The 21,067-nt window shown below is 34.5% G+C and overlaps 1 protein-coding gene across 1 annotated transcript in view; it reads right to left on the reverse strand.

Annotated features, from left to right (window-relative positions):
• Atrnl1 (attractin like 1) overlaps window positions 1-21,067 on the reverse strand; it is a 656,020-nt gene that overhangs the window by 481,809 nt on the left and 153,144 nt on the right. Inside the window, exons 17-18 of the mRNA XM_033761235.1 lie at window positions 18,137-18,325; window positions 11,933-12,151 (exon numbers count right to left, since the gene is read on the reverse strand). Coding sequence (XP_033617126.1) covers window positions 11,933-12,151; window positions 18,137-18,325 — 408 coding nt within the window. The remainder of the gene's footprint in view (window positions 1-11,932; window positions 12,152-18,136; window positions 18,326-21,067) is intronic.

The raw sequence follows: 21,067 nt of genomic DNA on the forward strand, positions 1-21,067 counted from the left end.
TAACAAATGTTGGCGGGGTTGTGGGGAGAAAGGAACCCTTCTCCTTGTTGGGGGGAGTGCATACTAGTGCAACCACTATGGAAATCAATATGGAGATACCTCAAAGAGCTGGAACTAGAGGCTCCATTTGACCCAGCCATAGCTCTGCTGGCTATCTTTCCAAAAGAATTAAAAGAATCATATCATAGTGACACGTGTGCACCTATGTTTATAGCAGCACAATTTGTAATAGCTAAAAGTTGGAAACAGCCCATTTGCCCATCCATTGGAAAGTGGATAAAAATGATGTGGTTTTTCTATAAAATGGAATATTACTCAGCCATAAAGAATGAGAAATTGGAGTCATTCATAGGAAAATGGATACATTTTGAGGATATACTCCTAAGTGAAATAAATAAGGCACACATGTGTAAATACCGAATAGTTTCTCTGGTGTGAAAACTATAATAGTACTCAAGATCCTAATGGGATAATTAACAATGTGAAATAGGAAGAAAAGGGCTAAAGGTGTAGGGAAAGTGGGAAGGGTAGGGAAAGGGGAATAAGGTAAAAGAAAAAAATATGAGAAAATGAAAAAATGGAATTAAAGTGTTTGTAAATGGGGAGGGGAGGAAGGGGTGAAGGGAGGGCAGGGACAAGAGGAAAAATAGAGAACCAAGACCTGTCATGTAAAGGTACAAGATCCCAGTAATGAATGTAACTGTACTGTATACCTAGAATGTACCAATAAACTAAATAAAAAGAAAAAATGATCATTTGATTTTTGTCTTTTCATCTGATTATGTGATATAATACTGATTTGTGTATGTTGAACCATCCTTGCATCAATGGAATGCAGTCTACTCACTGATATTTGATCTGATGATTTATTGCTTTCTGTATTAAAAAGACTGAGTGTGCAAGTGCCATGCTCTTTTTATCACTTTAGGTTTGTATATAACAACAAATCTTGAATTGTGATGCTCCCCTTTTTGGTTAGATCCTTATTTGTTTTTGGAATCAAACTAATTTTAGTTTTCAGGAGTGACTTTTGGAGTACTACACTTCCTCAATTTTATAAACGAGCTTGAAGACAGTATTAGATCTTCCTTGAAATTTTCGAGAATTCAGTAGTGAATCCATTAAGACCCATGTTTTTCTTCATTTATAGGTTTTATATTATTGCTTCAATTTAATTGCCTATTATTTGATTATTCAAGGTTTTTAAATGTTGGTTCAGTTTTGGTAATTCATATTATACCTAAGAATCCATCCATTTCTTCTTGGGGTGTTTTTGATTTTGGGTTTTTTGGTTTTTGTTTTGTTTTGTTTTTGAGACAAGGTCTTACTATGTAGCTCAGACTGCCCTGGAATTCACTGTAAAGCCCGGGCTGGTCTCAAACTCACAGTGATCCTCCTGCCTTGGCCTCCTGAGTGCTGGGATTACAGTCATGTGCCACCATGCCTGGCTTTGTTTTCATTTTTTTTTTGTCACATTTTTCATTTCTAATTGCATCAATTTTTCTTTTTCTCCTTTTTTATTAGATTGGCTAAAGTATTCTCTATTTTGTTTATTCTTTTGAAACACCAACTTTTTCATTCATTAATTCTTAGTTTTGCTGATCTCAATTTTACTGATTTTTCTCTGATCTTTATAATTGCTTTCTTCATACTAGATTTGGTTTTGGGTTGTTCCTGTGTTCTAAGACCTTGGCTTGCATCAATGGGCTACAAACTGGATCTCACTGTTTTTGTGAAGATTCACAGCTACACTTTTAGGATTCTTTTCACTGTGGCTGGTAGGTTCTGGAGTGTTTTTATTGGCATTATCATTTACTTTTAGAAATTGTATTCTTTCTTTCCCTTCTATTCAACTGTTCACCCTACCTGGTGTATTCATTCAATTAGAACGTTTTTTCATAGTTAGATACATTGTTGCTTTATATAATATCCTTGACAATTTTTTGGAGTCCTGGTTTAGTAGTCATGAATTTATTTAGGTGCTTTTAATCATAAAAATAACTTATTTATCCATTAATTTTAAAAGACACTTTTGCATGATATATCATTTTGATTTGGACATTTTCTTTTAGCACTTGGAACACTTCACACTCTCCTGGTCTTTAAGATCTCCTGGTCTTTAAGATCTTTAAATCTACTCTAATTCTAATGTGTCTCCCTTTACAAGTGATTTCTTGCTTTTCCCTAATTGCTTTTAAGATTATGTTCTTGTGTTGTACTTCCAAGATTTGTTTTTCAGCTTTAATTGAGTTTATTGGTACATTTTAGGGATACAGTACAGTTACATTTATTGTTGGGATCTTGTACCTCTATATGACAGGTCTTGGTTCTCATTTTTTCCCCTTGTCCCTGACCTCCCTTTACCCACTCTTCCAAGATTTTGACTTTGATGTAGAGAGGTTCTTTTAAGGTCATGGATATTTCGGTTTCTATGTGCCTCGTTTATCTCTATAAATTATTTTTCCTTATTTTGAAAGTTTTCTATTATTTCTGTAAATAGGTCTTTTATCCCACTTGTGCTGCCTTTTGACTTTTCACCAATACAAATTAATATTAAATTTTTCTTCTTTTCATTATCTAGCTGCTGTTGGATCCATTTTTCCTCTTCTTTTGTTGTTCTTAAGATATCTCTCATTAACTGATCACTAACAGCATCCCTGTCTTACAGTTTTTATACTCTGTCCTCACACTAGTCACTTCTGATGTCCATACTTTTAACAGAATTTTTAATTTCTATTTGAAGTCTTTTTATGGACTATAATTCTTTTCTATGCTGGACATTCATGCTTTGCATAAATTTATTTAGCTCTGCTAGCTATTTATTAGTGCCTTCTGTCAACTTGCTGATCATTTTGTCTAGTTGAGTCAATATCTGTTTACTAATATCTATTATGACCTTGCCAAATGGAATATTAATCTGTTTTGTTACTCTATTGATATGATTTTGCATAATTCTGGTGTATGGCTATTGCTTTCCTTCCCTTCAATGCCCCCATGGATTGATCACCTTCGGGGGGGTTAGAATTCCTGGAGGCATTTTTTTTTTTTTTTTCTGTTATTGGCAAATCTTCTCACATTTCTGTCTTTTTATTTTGTATTGAGAATTGAGGGTTATTGTTCTGCACACCTTTGCTTCTATTATGGGGACCTCCTTAGTCAATGTCTACTTTTTAGTGGTGTCCCCTGAACATGACTGTTGGCCTTTGCCTCTGTGTTTGTGCTTACCTGGGATAAGAGTTTGCAGCTATTCATCTCAAGACCGAGGAAAGGGCAACAGTACTATTAACAAAGCCAAGGCAATCCAGATATAGACATAAGAAATGCAATTTAGGGCTGGGGATTTAGCTTAATGGCACCACACCTGCCTTGCAAGCATAATGTCCTGAGTTCAATTCCCAGTACCAAAAAAAAAGTTAATAGCAAGAGATACATCAACTTTACTAGAGAAAAAAAATCAGCATTAATTATAATGTCAAATACAAACTGAGTATTGATAAACACCAAGGACCAATACTGTACCACCTTTAACCACAGAAAAGACATCTATGATTATAGTATGAACAGTAAGACAAACTGAGTATTAGCTTACTATTGACCTACAGTAAAAATCTACTAAATAATAATGTTAACTCCACTAACAATAGATCACAATTCCACAGCAAATGCATAAATTTAACTAGCTATCTACAGATTCATAAAACTTAATAGTTACACTAGTAAAGTAGATGAGGGGATGAGCCAGGGGATGAAAATAGTAAAATTTTAAAAATTAATCAATGAGGGCTGGGAATTTAACTCAGTGGTTCTGCCACCTGCCTCACAAATGCAAGGACCTGAGTTCAACTCCTGGTACAATAATAATAATAATAATAATAATAATAATAATAATAATGAGATATAAGAAAAGTGAGATAGATTATCCTATTGAGGAGTAAAAGGAAATTAACAGTGTGAGAGAACCATCACATAGAAGAAGGAATAAGAAAAAGAAGAGAATGAAATAAACGGAATAAAAGAATGAAGAGGAAAATGTTGAAAGTGAAAAATAGAAGAGAAATGAAACTAAAAGGGGTTAAGGAAGGGAAATAGAATGCCAATCCTCAAAAAAAATGATAGAAGATAAAAATAATAAAACAAAAAATCAAAGAAAAGATTGCGTCAAAGAATAACTTCCTTTTTAGAAGGAGTGTTTTTTTGTTTGTTTGTTTTCCAAAATGTGAACTCTTGGTATTGAGCCAATCATGATTTTCTTTGCCTATCATTAGGAACTACAGATTTATAAGGTGCACTCCAGGCAGCAGAGGCCCCTCTGTCCATTCATCCCAGAGAGTGGTGACTACTGAAGCTAATTTGTCCTTACTCACATTGGTAGATGGAAAACATGATCAGTGCTCTCCTCTCTGTTGGATGCAGGTAGTGGCACATAGATTATGAACTTAATGAGGATAATCACTGTGTGTGGTTACTCCCTTCTATACCTGGGTACTGGCCTCACCCATGATCAGGTCAGTTAGTTAGTTATCACCTCTGCTTTCCCATGCCATGGGAAACAAAATGTAGAGCTGGCTGGGAGTCGGTAGATGGTCACACAATTTTAATTTTTTGAGGGAGTTCATGCAACAGTCTAGAGTGAGCGTGTTTTCTTACACTGAAGGATGCTATCTCTCCTGCCTGCTTGGTGCCATATGGGCCTTCTTGCTCATGGCAGGGAATTGCCTGCACATTTGGTGCCAGGCTGCTTGCTTGAGTCAGGGGAGGACTCCTGCACATCTGGTTTATGCCTACTTGCTCGTGTTGGGGGAGTGTGTGCCACACCTCCGGCTCAATCCTCTCTTCTCACATCAGGGGATACCACACATCCAATGTGAGCCTGCTTGCTCACCTCGTGGGAGGGGCATCACATATTGACCATGCACCTGGCTGCTCTAATTTCTGTAAAGATTTTTATTGTATGTGTACTATCCTCTAGTATCTTTCTAACTTCAATTACTTTGTCTTTTCAGTGTCATTTAGAATCTACTTGATAAAATTTTCTTGATCTCTTGTTATTTTTACAGTTACTCTGATTACATTATCATGTGATTCCATTTTGTCCCTGATCTCTGAAACTCCATCTTTACATTAGTCATCTCTGCTATGTATGAATTTAATAAAATTCTTTATCTCTGGTATTTCCATTTGGCACCTCTTAATGAAATTTATTACATTGGTAAGTTTATCATTCACGTTTTAAGCCATTTTGGTCAGCTTTTCCAATTATTTCAGTTGTTTCTCGCATCATCACATTGGTTGTTTGATACTCCCACTGTCATTGGGATTGTGTCCTCTTTGAGCTTGCTAAGTCTCTTTGCTTCTTCTTTAATCATTTTGTACAGCATAGCTATGTAGTTTTCTATCCATCAGTGTTACTCTGCTCTGGGAAAGCTGGAATGCTTTGGAGGTATTTTGTTGCTTTGTTTCCACCTTCCTATCATGTGTGTGCATGAGTGCTGAGGGTTAAGGTAGGTTGAACAGAGTAAAGAAAGTCTGTGGTTGGTATGACGATCTCTTTAGTTAGGTTATGTCCCCCCACCCCCCACCACCCCATGCTGGTACCAGGGATTGAACTCAGTACTTTGTGTTTGCCAGGCAGGTGCTGCATCATTGAGTTACATCACTGGCCTAATTAGGTTATATTTTTCAGTAATGTACTCTTGGCTTTATTTGTCAAGAGGTATTATTTACCTCTTCAACATATTCAATTTAATTAAGATGGACCCAGTCACTGTGTTGTAAGGAGAGAATATGTACTGGTTTTAACATCAACAGATTCAATCACACATTAGTCATAACCATTAGAACTTGTTTTGATAATTTTACCCTTTTATCAGTACCTCTTATACAGTATATTGTGGTACTCTTTGTGGTTTATCTAGGATATACAGAGTGGCAGGAAGGAGAGACGTGGGGAAAATGGAGTATGTCAGTGGGAAGAGAAGGAGGTAAGAAAAATGTTAAGTAAAAGACCAAAGTTTAGACTCTTGGAATTACTTGTATAGTTGGAGGAAAGTTAATGTTAAAGAGATTTGAGAGAGTATTTGTGTAGGTAGCAGGAGGTATATAGATGGATGGAAGTGTACTTAGAGATTGAAGGAAGCTGTGAGATTGTCTGAACCTGTTAAAATACCTGTTGGCAGTTTTGTTTGGCTTCTCCAGGCCCCATTTTGTTAAAGATTACCTTGACATGCCCTTGAATGGGTCTTCTGAATTAAACACTATTAATTCTTATTCTCTAATATACTTATATATTTATGCCACTAGATAAACAGAGAGAAGGAAGAGAAGACAAGAAGGTGAGATGATAGGAGGGAAAAAAGAATAGGGAGGGAACAGAGTCAAAAGACAGAAGAATAAAAACACTAAAAGAAGGAGTGAGTGACATGAAGAGTAAAGTACAATGACAGTGAAGAGCTAGGGACAGAAAAAAATGAAAAGCAATCAAGATGAACCAAATGCAACAAACAAGCAAATAAATAATCATTACAACCAAAATAAAAACTTTCACACAGTTATTATAACATTAACCAAGTGAAGACACAGCTCCCTCTACTCTGGAGTCAGTCTGACTGCAAGTAGCCAAGGAGTTTCCCCCTATGGAACAGGCAACTGCTTACCCAAAGCCACAAGGGCTGCTGCCTCCTCTGAATGTTTCCTGGTAGTGAGCTGCGCTCCAGGTGTGATCCACTGCAGACCTCCATGGATCTAACTGACTCAGTTTGGGGGAAGGGATGGTAAATGTCACAGATATTTCCATGAGTTCCTTCCAGGCTTTCCTTACCTAATATATGGCCAAAAGAACACCGACCTATCTGTCTGCAGATATGTCTCAACTCTACCTGCTCCATCTGCAGAACCTAGTGCCACCCCCAAGCTTGGCTGGATACTGACTTTGCTAGTGCAGGGAAGCAGATAAACATCAGGCCCTTCTGGTTTAGGAGAAACAATAGGAGAGTGCCCAGTGTGTTCTGGCTCTGTGGATAGCCCTCTGATCTGTGCGGTAGTGTCTTTCCTCTCACAGATTTCCCCTGCTCCACTCTGCTCTGCATATTTATTACAGATTGGGTTTTCCCTGATCTCTGCAATCCTCAGCTAGGAGGTGCTGGGGGATCCCAGTGTGAACCCACTGGCAAATGAGGCTAGCACACTGAATAACCCATGAACAGCATACCCACTGTATGTGGGAGAAATGAATGACACTTCTTTCGGTGTTAGGCAAGCCTCACTCTCCCCCTAGTCCTGCTGCTTACAGGCCCTAGAACCTGTATTTGATCATTCTCTTGCTTTGGGGGCTTGTGGAATCCCCAGGTTGCACATCTTGCTCACTGTGCCCAGTAGTAAGGTTAGAGTGCCTGTGAGCCTATACAATCAGTCAGGCCATCACTGAATGACTAGCTCCCGCCTTCAGTCCGATACTCTCCCAACATGCCATGTACACCAGGTTTGGGGTGGATGGTGAAATGCTGTGATCAAGGAGTGACCTGGTTTCCACATACACACTCCTAGACAACTGGATTTTCTTTTCATTTATCCTCCCATATCAGACTTTATTTTTTGCTTCTACCTCAGGGTGTCTGCTTTTCTCCATTATAATTCAGAGACACTTATCCTTGCTGTCACCCCCTAGCTAACTGTCTTCTCTCCCAGACATTTTCACTATTTTCTGATGAGAAATCTGATATCAGACTTATCTCTGTTCCTGTAAATTTCTATTTTTTCCACTTGCTACTTCTATCTTTTCAATACTTGTTTAAGCAATTTGATTATATGTGTTGATATACTGTACTATATTTCTTTGTTTCTTGATCTCGAGGTTCACTGAAATTCTACCTCTGTGGATCTATTCTTTTCATCTAATTTGGAAAATTCTAACTATTATTCATTCTAATTATTCAAACATGCTTCTATTTCCTTTCTTTGGAGTATTTAATTACAAAAATTCTAGGCCATATGAGCTTCACATGCATTTCACTGATATTCTGTTCATCTTATTCCAATTATTCTATTTATGCTTCATGTTGGATACTTCTATTGCTTGTCTTTGGGTATTATAGCAATCTTCATTCTGACTATCTTATCTGTACTAATCACATTCAATGCCCTTTTCACCTCAGATATATTTTTATAAGTTCTATTGGTCTTTGTTTAGTATTTATTATAATTGTACTTAACATGCTTAATAGTTCATCACTACTTAAAATATGGAATATTGTATACTTATAATAATCATTTCAATATCCTTGTCTAAAAAGGTATTTCATTTCTAGGTTGGGTTTAGTTAACAGATGTTCCATTCTTATAATGGATCATATTTTCCTGCTTCTTTGCATGCATATTAATTTTTGATTGGATAAAAACTGCTGTATGGGGTACTGGGTTTTTTTGTATTTTTATAAAAATTTTTATCTTTTTTCTGGAAATTGGTTGATCAAAAAGTATTGATTCACCCGGTCATATGTGAGTATTCAGTAACTCAGATTGGTGTAGCATATACGTAGTTTAGGGCTAACCTTTCCACACAGGGGAAGCAAAATCCCTTCTGGATACACTCCCTGATGACCAATGAATAATGAGATTTTCCACTTTAGCTTTTCAAAAAGGAAAGCAATTCCCAGCATTAAATTTAACCTATTATTGAGAATCAGATTTAATATAAAAGGCCCAAACACATAAGTCTCAGACTGTATTAAACAGAAATACCTAAGAATGTATCATTTCTAACAAAAACACTCTAAATATGACATAGATATCTTAAAGAACATAAAAATTGATCTATAATAAAAATACTAATCAAAATCAATTTTTGGAGAAAATTTCCTTTTTTTTTTTTTGTACTGGGGATTGAACTTGAGTCCTTGCACTTGCGAGGCAGGCGGCAGCACCATTGAGCTAAATCCTTGGCCCAGGAGAAAATTTCAATCACTAAATTTTTATGTTAGGAAAAAAGTTATCAGCTCAATTATCTAGCTTTACCCTTACTACTACAAAGAGAGGAAGTGCTAAGAAAACAGAAAGAAGAAAAATTAAAATAAGAAAAATATTGATATATATATATATATAATGCCCAACAATAGAAAAATCAATGAAACAAAAAGTTGCTCACAGGGTCAATAAAAACTAAGAAGTTTCTCACAAGACTAATTAAAATAGAAAATACAAATTATTAATATTTAATATAAAAGAGTGGTTATTACAAAGAACATATACATCACCTTTACATCTTGGCTGAAATAGATAAATTTCTTGTAAAACACAAACTATCATACTTACTCAAGGAAAACTAGGCAACTTGAATAATCCCATATGTTTGTTTTTGTTTTTGTTTTTGGTATCAGAGATTGGACCAGGACCTTGGCACTTGCAAGGCAGGCAGTGACACCACTAAGCTAAATCCCTGGCCCTTCATATCTACTTTTAAAAAGTGAATTTGCAGCCAGGCGTGGTGTTGCACACCTGTAATCCCAGCATTCGGGAAGCTGAGGCAGGAGGATCGCTGTGAGTTTGAGACCAGCCTGGGCTACATAGTGAATTCCAGGTCAGTCTCAACTACATAGTAAGACCCTGTCTCAAAAAAACAAATAAAACAAAAAAAAAAGTGAATTTGCAGTTTCTCCCAAAGAAAAACCCATGCAAGATGTCTTCTTTTATGAACTCCATCAAACATTAAAAGAATAAACAACATTCATCCCCAGTACCAAAAAAAAGAATAAATAGCATATATTTTAAACAAACACTTCCTAAAAAGTGAAGGAAATATTTCAACTATTAAAATTGGTAAGAAAACTACAGATCAGTAGTCCCATTGAATAAGTACAAAATTACTTTAAAAAATTTGAGCACACTGAATCCAACAATACATCAAACAGGTAATATCTCATGAGCAAGGAGGATTCACTCAAGAATTGCAAGTGTGGTTTGCCACTTGAACATCAATCTATATAATCAACAATGTTAAATTAAAACAAACAATAATTATTAATCATGTTAATATATACAGAATAGTATCTGAAAAAATTACACATCTGTTTGTGATTTTCTAAAACCTATCAACTCACTAGAAACAGAAGGGAATGTCCTCAAGTTAACAGAGACATCTAATAAAAAAACAACAGCTGACATCACACACAAGGGTAAAGAATAAATACTTTCCAAGTAAAACTAATGACCATGTTCAATAATTCTATTCTATGTTACATTGTACTTTCTAATGAATGCAATATATACAAATCACATGATTTCAAAAGGGAAAATCCTATTTATTGATAAGGAACTTAATATTCTTAAGAGGATTATTTCTACAACAGTTATTACTAATGGTAATTAGTAGTAATTAATGGTATTCTAATGGTAAAATTTAACAAGGAAGCCCTTGTTACACTCACTCACTGTGTATTAGTTGCAGTCACCAAATCAACAATTTGATCCATTTTATTTCTTTCTGTCAGGGTGTCATGGCTTTTGGGCCCTCTCAACAAACAAATATAGCAATCCTGTATATGTATGCACATTAACTCACTAATACACACATATTTATATTTACATCCATTCATGTATTAAAATAAACATAACCTCATGTGTCAGCTGTCATCCAGCACCAAAGCATTCATTATATCTCTAACCCCTTGCTAATTTTAACTTCCTTCTCCAATGATAAACTTACCTCCTATTAAATATACTTCACTTATTTATTCCAGTCCATTATATATGTATTGTTAGATTTATAAACCTGTAACTTGGAAGAACAAATTTACCACAAAATATAGTGTTCTTACGTGCAAGTATTTCCCTTTCTTTAACCTTTCTACAGTGAAAACAATAGTTCCAAATTTAAAGTATTTTTGAGGTTATAACATTTGAGTATTTGTGAGCTTATAACATTTGTAATACAATTAAGATTCATTTGTCACAATTTGTATTCCATCCTTAGATTCCCCCAACATCCTGATGGACTTGTCTTAAAATGTATCTACAGTAAAGTTTATTCTCTGTGGTAAACAGTATGGATTTGTTTTGTACTTGTGATGTTGGGGATCAACATAGGGCTTCCCACATACTAGCCAAGTGGTTTCCAATGAGTAATAGCCCCAGAATACAATACAGATTTTGACAGATTCACAGAGTGTTATATCGACAATATCAGTGCCATACAGAAGAATTCCACAACATCATATTTTCATTGTGATGCCTCTTAAAATCAATACCTGTCCCTACTTCTGGCAAATAACTGACCTGTTTTCTACCTCCATAATTTCATGTTTTCAGAATGTGTTATGAATGAAATAATAGAACCTGTAGGCTTTGAATCAAGCTTCCTCCATTATCCAAAATACTTTAAAAGTCATCCATGTTACTCCGTAAATCAATAGTTTGACCTGATTTATTGCTTTTTACCTATTTCACAGTTTTTGGAGCAGGTATTATTGCACTGTGCACCACATTCTCTTCTTTCATCTATCCTCAATCCTTCATATTGTCAGTGTCTCTTGTAAAAATTCTGCAATATCTCTACTTTTCTACCTGAGGGTTTTCCCTGGTGCCAGGAAAGCTATTGATCAGACATGTTAGCACAGCTCAGAAGTACAATGGCGTTCATATACCCAGGGCTATTATTCAACCAATGGAAAAAAGAGGAAGTAAATAAATGCCACAGTTTCCCACTACATAAGTCTGAGGAGCATTCAACATGGTTAGTGATCAATGGTACCTTTCAAGATAAGGTCAGCTGTCTCCATCATAGATGCTAGAGACAGTATTCTTATACTTACCATGAAGTTTCACTGGATATACCAAATTGCATAAGAATGTTAATACACTACAATGATATGAACAATAAAATATAATAACTTGGTTCACACTCAAGCAGAAAGTGAAATCGTTTTCATCAGATTTTTATTACCTGGACACTGGATAAAGGACCATTCATAGTTCTTTTCTTTAGGGCAGAGATTAGTGTCAAGAATCATCTCGTTGTTGTGTATTCCAACAAGTTTCATTGGTCCCCGTGAAGACCCTTCAATGCAGCGTCCTCTTCCTGTATTACTAGGATCATTGCACCAGCCACATCCAGGCTGTTCCAAACATTGTCCACATGTTCTCAATCCAGAACAATTCTGAGCTGCATAACATGAACATTAAAAATGTTATATGACTTTATATCAAATAGAATTGTAGGCTAAATATAAGTATGACTACAGAAACAATAATATAATTATGAAAAGGTCAATAAAATATGTTACAGTAGTTTGTGTAAATATTTCCATATTAATACCAAAGACAAAGGAATTATTTAAAGTACATAAAAGAAGAGATAAATAAATTGACTAGGGTGTTTTTTTAAAAGGGGTGTGGTAACTATGATATGGAGAAAAATGGAGTTAGTGCTTAAAGACTCCCAAGAACCTTTCCAGCACTAGCACTTTCGGGACCCAGGGTCCTAACAAGCTGTAATACTGAGCTGTTTACCATTCTTGTATACAGTACAGGTCTTCAACCGAAAGACTGCCTGCGGGTAGCCAATGGAAGTTAAAGCTGCCTATTCCCTAAGACTCCTGACCCTACTGTGGACTCCCTCTTGGGGGTAATGATTTCCTCAAGGGGCCAAGATACTACTATCTGTCTATTATGTGAGACATAAATTGAATTTCACCTCAAGAATACACTAAGAACATAGGTGCCTGCTATTTTCCTTCAATCAGACAACCTGATGTACCCACTCTTGCTAACTTTCAAGGCTAAAGAATATCGTTGTAAAACTAATTCAATGAAGCTCAACTTTTATTTTTTTTTGGATTAAGACACAACATAAGAGACTCACCGTAGCCTATGAATACTGTTATATCATCCAAGGATAAAGAAATATAAGAGTCTGACATCATATTCATAGTTATTGCTAAATAATACTATTAATTTTTAATCAGATCACCCTATATTGGGCTGAGATTTTCTATAATACTTTTAGTTTGTTACCTATGGCACATTTTGTTTAGGTAACTGTCTATTCACAGGAAATAGCAACAGATATATAAAGAACTGTAAATGATGTCTTTTATTCACATAGTAGAAAATCCCCAGAGGGGGAAAAATTGTAGATTTCTGGTAAATTCAATTCCATTGCTGTAGTGTTAATAACTCAGCTGCCACTCCATATTTAATATTACTGGAAGCAATAATGTTCCTCCTATTACTGTAAATAAAATGGCATGAGTTTCTTAGTGAACTTCAGGAACTCAATATACTAGGCTGCACAAGATAACACTATTAAAGAATTCATCAATGGTAATATTATTTGTTATGAATTCTTAGAATGTTGAGTAGCTGAGTGATTGGATATAAGAAGGTATCCTAGTACCATCTATTTCCTTAATAAAAGAAAAGGAATTATGTACTATGAGTCATCAAACACTAATAGGTAATGCTAACCTTGCCACACAATTAATTTATTGACATGAAGAGTCTTCCTTTGGAAATTTGAATTTTTCCCAATAGTCCACAATGGTAAATGATACATTTAAAAGATACTTAGAAAAACTGGACAATTATCCATTTAACCACCATCCTCCTTAGTTTCCTTGATTTGAAATATTTCTGCTATATCTGTGATTGTAATAAGTCCATTGTTTGCAAAACTACACAGGGTTGTTATACAATTAATAGTAAATAATGGAAAATATTGAATTATTTATATTATCTTGACATGGGAATTATTTACTATCATGAGATGGCTCGAGGCAAAATTTACTAGGTCTTTTCCTTAACAAATGTTGTTTTCTCATATGTTTACAGTCTAGTCTATTTCCTGGGAAAATAAATTTTATCTTAGAACTCTTTTTTTAAAGAAACATAATCCTTAAAATGTCTTTAAAATGCATTCTGAACAACTTAAAATTAAACTACTCTTAATACAATTAGAATATTCCTGCTAATTTTTTCTAAATAGCTGGAAAAATTTTAGGTTAAAAAATCCTGCAGATCAATAGAACAGAGAATTACAGAAACAACCCCAGGCACACTCACACTCAGCCATATGATCTTTAATAACAAGGCCAAAAAACATATGCTTAAGAACAGATAGCCTCTTTAACAAATGGTGTTGGAAAAAGGAGCTATATGCATGTAAATAATGAATATAGACCCATAGTTCTCACCATGTACTAAACTAAAATCAAAATGGATCAAATACCTAACTATTGGAAACAGAAACAGTCAGTTGAAAGACAAAATAGGTGAAATCCTTGAATATATAGGCACACAAAAGGACTTTCTGAACAGAAACCTAATTGCATAGGAAATAACACCAAGTATCAATAGATGGGGTTATATGATATTGAACAGCTTTGCATGGCAAGAGAAACAACCAACAGATTCACGAGACAACCTAAAGAATGGGAAAAATTGTTGCCAGCTATTCCTAAGACAGAGAACTACTATCAAGAATCTATAATGAACTCAAAAACTCATACTACCCCAAAATAAAAGACCCAATCAAAAAATGGCAAGTGAAATGATATACACTTCTAGGAAGAAGAAATACAAATAGCCATTAAGTAAATGAAAAAATTTTCAACATCTTTGGTCATCAGAAAAACACAAATTAAAACAACACTTATATTCCATATTACTCCAGAAAGAATGGTTATCATCAAGAAATCAAATAATAACAAAAAGATGGGAGGGCTGCAGGGAAAAAAGAAACTCTACAACCACTATGGAAATTACTATGGAAACTCCTTAAAAAATTAAAACTAGAAATTTCACTTGACCCAGCTATTCTTCCTCTAGGTATCTTTCCAAAAGAGTTAAAAGCACCAAATTACAGTGATATAGTCATATCCATGCAACTCAACTCATAATAGGTAAATATTTAAAGTGACCTATATGTCCATTGTCTTAGTTACTTTTCTCTCATTGCTAAGACAAAACACCAGAAACCTAAAGTTAAAGGAGGAACTTTATTTATTTGGTTTACAGTTCATAGAGGTTTTAGTCCAGAACTGGCTGCCTCCAAGGCAAGGTGGAAGAGGGGCAACAAGTCAAGGTGACAGAAGACAGCAAAAAGCAGCAAGAAACCTTAACAGTGTCTTTTGGCCCCTTTTATCTTATTCAGACTACTGGGCTTAGGGTGGTGCCAACCCAATCATTCATGTATAATCATTTAGTTATCACATGCCCTTATCCTATCAACACACACTCTAGATTTAGCCACCCATGAAAAAGAAAGCCTACCTCGTCCACATGAGGCTTTGGGTGAACATCTAAGCACAAGCCATAACAACATCTACCAACAGATAAATAGACAAACACACACACACTCACACACACACACACACACAATGGAGTACTACGTAGACATAAAGATAAATTTGAGTCAAATGCATCTCAAGCAATCTACCAACATAAATAGACAAACACACACACACACACACACACACACACACACACACACAATGGAGTACTACGTAGACATAAAGATAAATTTGAGTCAAATGCATCTCAAGCTCATAGTGTTAAGTGAAATAAATCAAAAAGCTTAAATATTGCACGGTTTCTCTTATATGAGAAACCCAAAGTATAAATAAAGAGAAAAATAAAAGATAGGTAATAGAAAACAAACAGATAGACATTTCATAAATGCACAGGAGAACAAGTGATGAAAGTAAGGGGGATTAGAGAAGAGGGGATGGAGGAATTACGATGTGTTAGGTACATGTACCAACTTCCCACAATAAAGGTAATCATTATGTATTGCAAACATGTACTGAGAAAAAGAATACTGGGTTTCTTGTACTGACTGAATGACAAATTATAAATCTTTTAGTTCTGTGTATTAGATTTTAGGTTTTAATAACAAGTTGCAAGATTTTATATTTAGTATAATATTTTAGTTTTTTGGTTTTCATTTTAGATATAAAACTATGAAGTAAGGCAATGTTGGTACGGTTTTTGCTCACAAGTGGAAAACAATATGCACTGATGAAAATCAACAGAAAACTAATTCTTTAGCATTTGAAAGTGACTCAAAAACTAAAATTCTAAGGTTTTCTTTCTCTTTTTATTACAGAAAACAATGTTACAGGAAAGCTTATATAGGTTATACATGATTCCCAAAGATATGGATGGTATAGAGACTATAAATGAACTAATAATCTTTGTAAATGTTAGTAACAATCTTTTTATTCTTTATTTGTATTTATTTTGAGGTTTTTGAAAGTCAAAATGCAAAATACTCAATTTTTAAAATTTATTTAAAAATTGAAAAATCAATCTGGAAGCAAGTATCAGCAAATCTAAAAATATTTCCCTATCTCAATTACCAAAAATGATGAGCTTTTAAATTGTGTGTATATAAAATCAACAAAATATTAAAAGAAATATAGTTTTATGATATGTGCAATATCATTAAGTTTCTTGTTATTCTATTTCAGTATATTAATTTAATTTTCATTCTACATATTAAGAACTAAATCTGTTATTACAGTACTTAATGTTCTTGGAACATCTAATTTAGTACATCAACTAAGTAGTTAGAATATTTATTTAAATATACCCAATTAATGATGCTATTAAAAAAGCGTTTTCAGAAATAATTATGAAAATGTTGTCTTAAAATATACTTCTCTTCTCTTATTGTGCATTTTACACATTTGTATCTCAATATTAAGACTGGAGAATATTGGAAAATTCATCTTTGTTTTTGCAAAGACACATTTCTCTTAAATTCCTTTCATGAAAAATTTCTCAAATGATCATTACAACTACTTCTCAATGCAACATAAAATACACCATTTCCAATACAAAGTTTTACTATTTGGCCATGTTGATGGACAGATCAAAGCTAAGCGCTCCTGGTCCCTCTAACCAAAAGCTAAGGTGCTTATAAATGAGGAATTGAAGAATAAAAATAAGTTTCATTTTATCTGTATTTTTTGGGATTTCAGCAAGTAAATATATGATTTCTTTGTTCAAATAAAGGATGGATGAACACAAACATGGACATCAATTCTATCTTAGGTGATTATATTGCTAACTGTGGTAGTAGAATGTTAACTCATGGGCTTCTGAAAAGAGCATTATTTTTAAAACCTCAAAATATTAAGTCTGGATCAATCACCAGAGGAGCGAGTCCAATGAGTAGAACATGAAATAATACATACAACACTGAGAACTGAGTGATAAAGTATCGAAGTAAATAACCTTTTCTATTTTCTCAATCCAAAGTTGAACAAATGAATTAATTCAAGACCTGCATGGAAAGCATATCATGAACCTCAATGTCAGAGACTGAGTTATGGAAACATAAGCTATATTCTCTGCTAAGAAACTAGCTCAAATCACTACTTTCTTCCTCCAAGCAGAAGGAGCTACACATAGTCTGAACTACCTACATAATAAAACCAGCAGTATTATGTAATTCCATTGGCAACTACATTTTGACGTAATTTGTCTTGGTAAGTGAGGCCACTCTTATAACCACAGTGTCTAGTACAAAAATCCATTCAGGAATATCTTCATCCTACAAAATATGAGACCAACAAGGAAAAGGAACTTTCTCTTGAGGAATAACTCACAACAAGTCCAGCATTGCCCTGCTGCCATGTCTCTCCATGACCACACTGTGTGTACTACATTTGCAGCAGTCAACATCAATACTATAATTTTGCAAAAAATATTGCCTGAATCTAACCACAAGGAAGCAAATAGAAAAATACTAATTAAGAAATCTACAAAACAATTAGTATTGATTCTTCAAAAATAGCAGTCATTAAATAAAAGACACGGGTTAAAGGAAACAACAAAGCAGCGCATGATCCTTGAGGTGAGCACTATCATGAAGTGGTACGCTATCCACAACTAACACCGAGAGTGCAGAGAAGGGGAGCAAAGTGTAGCAAAACATTAACACCTTAGGCAATATGCTTAGTGGAATTCAAGCTGATGACAGAGTACAAATCAGAAGCTGATAGCACTAATAGGTCTTAAACCTATCTGTAAGAATGTTTTCTCACGTTATTTGAAACTTCTCAAAGGTTCAATTCTTCCTTCCATCACAGAAGAGTAATTTACGTTACTGTTAAGTGAAAAGTCACTCCACACAAATACTTACGAGAGCAGGTGGCAGTTTGCCACTCTAGACACTGTCCATATGGAAATGATATTATGTAAGCATTAGAGTCAACACATCGCTTTGTACTACTGCACCACATACACTCCATGCCATTGCTTGTACAGTTGGAACACGAAGTCCTTAGAGAGCATGGCTTTTTGCAAGGCCTTGCATTTTGATTTGGACTAACTGGAAGAAATCAACAAATATAAAGATTTCATTTGTTAAACTATATTTTTACACATATGTATAAATATTATTTATTTTGTTATTCAGAGAATGTTTCAATTAAACCAAGTGTGCTAACAAAATATAATTAGGCATATGAAAACAAATATAACAGATCAATACTGCTTAAATTTATTATTAAACTTGAAAAATGCCTGTAAAATTTTGAATTATTTATAATTTGTATAGTTTTGAAAAAAAGGTTTTTTGGGGGGTCCTGGGGATCAAACTCGGGACCTTGCACTTGCAAGACAGTTGGCAGAACCACTTGAGCTAAATCCCCAGCCCCTAGTTTTGAAAACTTTAAATAGTTATATAATGTGTTCTATAGTTTTCTATAGAAATACCACCATTATTTCCTTTCCTGGCCATAATTTTTCCATCAACATTCCAAACATTGTCAACCATATCACCTATCAATAAACATGTCTCTGATATAAACAAACAATAACAATACAACTTACTATAAAATCTTTGTATAAAATACAATGTTTATCACATCCATTAGCATGACTACTGCTTTAAAAAGCATCTACAAAAAATAAAAATAACAAATGTTGGCAAATATGTAGAGAAATTGGAAACTATGCATTGCTGGTATAAATGTAAAATGATACAGGGGCTCTGTGGAAAATAGTGTGATGATTCCTCAAAAACTTACACACAAAATTATAACATTATTTAGTAATTCCACTTCTATGTACCCAAAAGAAATGAAATCAGAAATTTAAACAGATATCTGTATTTTCACATTCATAGCAGTATCAATAACAGTCAAAGCAGAAGTAACTCAAATGTCTTCTCATGAGCTGGGGATTTAGCTCAGTGGTTCCGCCACCTGCTCTGCAAGCACAGAGTCCTGAGTTCAATCCCCACTGCAAAAAAACAAAAAATAAAACAAATGTCTTCTCATGGATATATGAAAAAAACAAAATGTGGGAATATGGGCATGTGTACATACATATATAAAATTGCAAATAAAATTGCACGTACATTAGGTCCCTGACTTAAGAAAATTCAAGTTACAAACTTTCACAGATAAGAACAGGCCTCTCGTTACAAAAATTTGTAGTTGCAAACAAATCACAGAAATAGTTCACAGGTCTACCAGACATTGTCATAGTTGTGCTGCTATGTGCTTACTGTACAGTGCAAGAGTGGACAGTAGTACACTGCTCAATCAAAGCTCAGGATGTCTGGAAGCAAGAGGAAAGCAGGAGTGATGTGGAGGGGACCACTAGGAAATACAAAGCAATATACAGTGTATACTTGTGTCAAAGATGTATAAGATTCACTTTGTCAGACTTACGAATGAATCTCACTTATGAACAGTCTCCTGGAATGGAACTCGCTCAAAGTTAGGGACTTACTGTAAACATTTATATTTAAAGTTATATAGAAATATATAAGGATATATAAAACTTTCTATATATGATCAACTTTAAATAGTAAGAAAGTTATTACATATGCTACAACTTGGATGAACACTGAAGACATTATGCAAAGGGACTAAGCCAGTCACAAAAGAATAAAAATCATATGAGTCTACAATATGTATGAAGTATATAAAGCAGTTAAATTGAGACAGAATGAAATCATGGTTTCTAAGTGATGGTGGAAGATATTGTTGAATTGCAGAATTTTAGTTTTGTAAAATGAAGAAAGTTATGGAGATTAACAGTGATAATGATTGCACAATTGTGTGAATATACTAATGCCACTAAACTGTACCCTTCAAAATGATTAAAACAGTAAGTTCTACGTTATATATTTATACCACAATAAAATACTATATTATAAAAATAAGTAAATATTCTTTTCTCAATTAACCTAAGTCCACTTTAAAAGGTGTTATATAAGTACATTTTTTTTTTAAAGAACACCAGACAGACTCACTACCTCATCTTTGACAAAGAAGCCAACCATCCTCACTGGAGGAAAGATAGCCTCTTTAATAAATGGTGTTGGAAAAACTGGATTTCAACTTGCCAAAGATTAAAACTAGATCCCTATCTTTCACCATGTAGTAAACTAAAATCCAAGTGGATTAAAGATCTAAATATCAAAACAGAAACACTAAACTTACTGGAAAATAAATTAGGCAGAACTCTCGAAGATACTGGCATAGGAAAAGACTTTATGAACAAATACTAAGCAGCAGGAGAACGTGCACAAAGAATCAACAGCTGGGATCTCATTGTATTAAAAAGTTTTTGCAATGCAAGAGAAACCACCACCAGAGCTAAGAGACAACCTACATTGTGGGAAAAAATGTTTACCAGCTGCTCCTCAGACAAAGGATTACTATTTAGATTATATAAAGAACTCAAAAAAATCACACCCACCCAAATACAAAGATTCAAAAATGGGCATCTGAAATGAACAGACACTTCTCAGACTAGTAAGTAAAAGCAGCAAATAAATATAAGAAAAATGTTCAACATCACTGGTCATTCAAGAGATGCAGATGAAAACAACACTGAGATTCCATCTTACCCCAGGAAGAATGGTTGTTACCAAGAAATCAACCAATAACAAATGCTGGTGGGATTGTGGGGAGAAAGAAACCTTTCCTCTTTGGTGGGGGAAGTACAGACTGGTGCAACCACTGTGGAAATCAATATGGAGATACCGCAAAGAACTAGGATTAGAGGTCCCATTGACCCAGCTATCCCTCTGCTAGGTATCTTTCCAAATTAAAAG

The sequence above is a fragment of the Fukomys damarensis genome, unplaced genomic scaffold, assembly GCF_012274545.1.
Source record: "Fukomys damarensis isolate Sample0158 unplaced genomic scaffold, DMR_v1.0_HiC HiC_scaffold_8, whole genome shotgun sequence".
Lineage (NCBI taxonomy): Eukaryota > Metazoa > Chordata > Mammalia > Rodentia > Bathyergidae > Fukomys > Fukomys damarensis.